Source organism: Myotis brandtii, unplaced genomic scaffold (assembly GCF_000412655.1).
Source record: "Myotis brandtii unplaced genomic scaffold, ASM41265v1 scaffold454, whole genome shotgun sequence".
In the NCBI taxonomy this organism is placed as follows: Eukaryota; Metazoa; Chordata; class Mammalia; order Chiroptera; family Vespertilionidae; genus Myotis; species Myotis brandtii.
Window position 1 is genome coordinate 421,022 of NW_005367354.1, and position 1,413 is coordinate 422,434.

Here is a 1,413-nt window from a genome sequence, read left to right on the forward strand (position 1 = left end):
GCCGGGGGCGACCGGCGCTCCTCTGGGCTGATCTTGCACACGGGCCCGTGGGCCACCAGCATGAACTCCAGCTTCTCCTTCTCCTTCTGCAGCTCAGCGATCTCTTTCTGCAGGCCCGACTTCTCCTCCTCCAGCTCCTCCGTCTCCTGCGGGGGAAAGAGAGGCACGTAAGGGACCGCGACCTGCCAGGGACCTGCTTGGAGCAGGCAGTTCAGATCCAGGCACCAAAGCGAACCCAGCCATGTCCTCAGAGGACCAACTGTGGAAGCAGCCAGCGCACACCGGCCACAGACCCCACTGCTGCCGAGTCACTGGGGGCTCAAGGTTCCCTCTATTTCCAAAGCGCCAGATCGAGGAGGAGGCAGCGGGCCTGCAGGAAAGGTGAAACGACACCTGGCGCGGCCACGACTGAGCGCTTACGTGGTGCCAGGCACCGAGGGAAGCATTTCATAGGCCTTTTCTCATCTCATCCTCTAGCAGGTTTTTGAAGCAGGTATTATCACCGACCCATTCTGCAGGTAAGGAGACGGGTTCAGAGAGGTGTAGTCATTTGCCCGAAGTCACAGAGCCAACAGGTAGGTAGCCCAGACTTGACCCCAATGTATCTGCCTCCAGAGCCCACAGCCTGCAGGGGAGGCGGGGGGGGAGGCTAGGAGGGATGCACTAAACTCCAAGCAGGATGACAGTGGAGACCAGGGGTCCTCAAACTACGGCCTGCGGGCCACATGCAAATACAAATATTGTATTTGTTCCCGTTTTGTTTTTTTACTTCAAAATAAGATATGTGCAGTGTGCATAGGAATTTGTTCATAGTTTTTTTTTTTTAACTATAGTCCGGGCCTCCAACGGTCTGAGGGACAGTGAACTGGCCCCCTGTTTAAAAAGTTTGAGGACCCCTGGTGGAGACTGTCTGCGCACTGGAGCCTAGGACACGGCCTGGCTTGTGGTCGGGTCATCACAGCCCCTCCTCCCCTTTCCGCTCTGATTTCAGAAGCGTGTGTTTCAGGACGCAGAGAACCCTTCCGGGCATTCAGGTCAGCCCCCCTGTTAGCGGATGAGGAGCCTGGCAGCCAGGCGGGCACCTGAGGACGGCAGGGACCTCAGCCCCTCCTTCCACACAAAGCCAGAGCAGCAGCACATGCACGCACACACACACACACACACATGCACGCGAGGGGTAGTCATGGCAGCCGAGAAGGTGTGTGTCACCAGCCTCCTCCTACTTTTCCCCTCGCACGGGTTCCCGTTCAAGCATAAGGCGAACGGGGCCAGAGCGTCACCGAATGGAGTAGGGTATATTCCGGAGTGAAAAAAGTTTCCATCTGTCTCAAGGGTCTGACAAACGTCATGAGCTTCTGAGAGGTTTCCTGTGGAGGATGTGGCTCAGGGGCCTGGGTGGCTGGGCGGGGGGTG

General features: G+C 57.7%; 1 protein-coding gene across 1 annotated transcript in view; it reads right to left on the bottom strand.

Moving 5' to 3' along the window:
* Window positions 1-1,413, bottom strand: part of FOSL2 (FOS-like antigen 2) — a 16,838-nt gene that overhangs the window by 1,252 nt on the left and 14,173 nt on the right. The window contains exon 5 of the mRNA XM_005874952.2: window positions 3-146. Coding sequence (XP_005875014.1) covers window positions 3-146 — 144 coding nt within the window. The remainder of the gene's footprint in view (window positions 1-2; window positions 147-1,413) is intronic.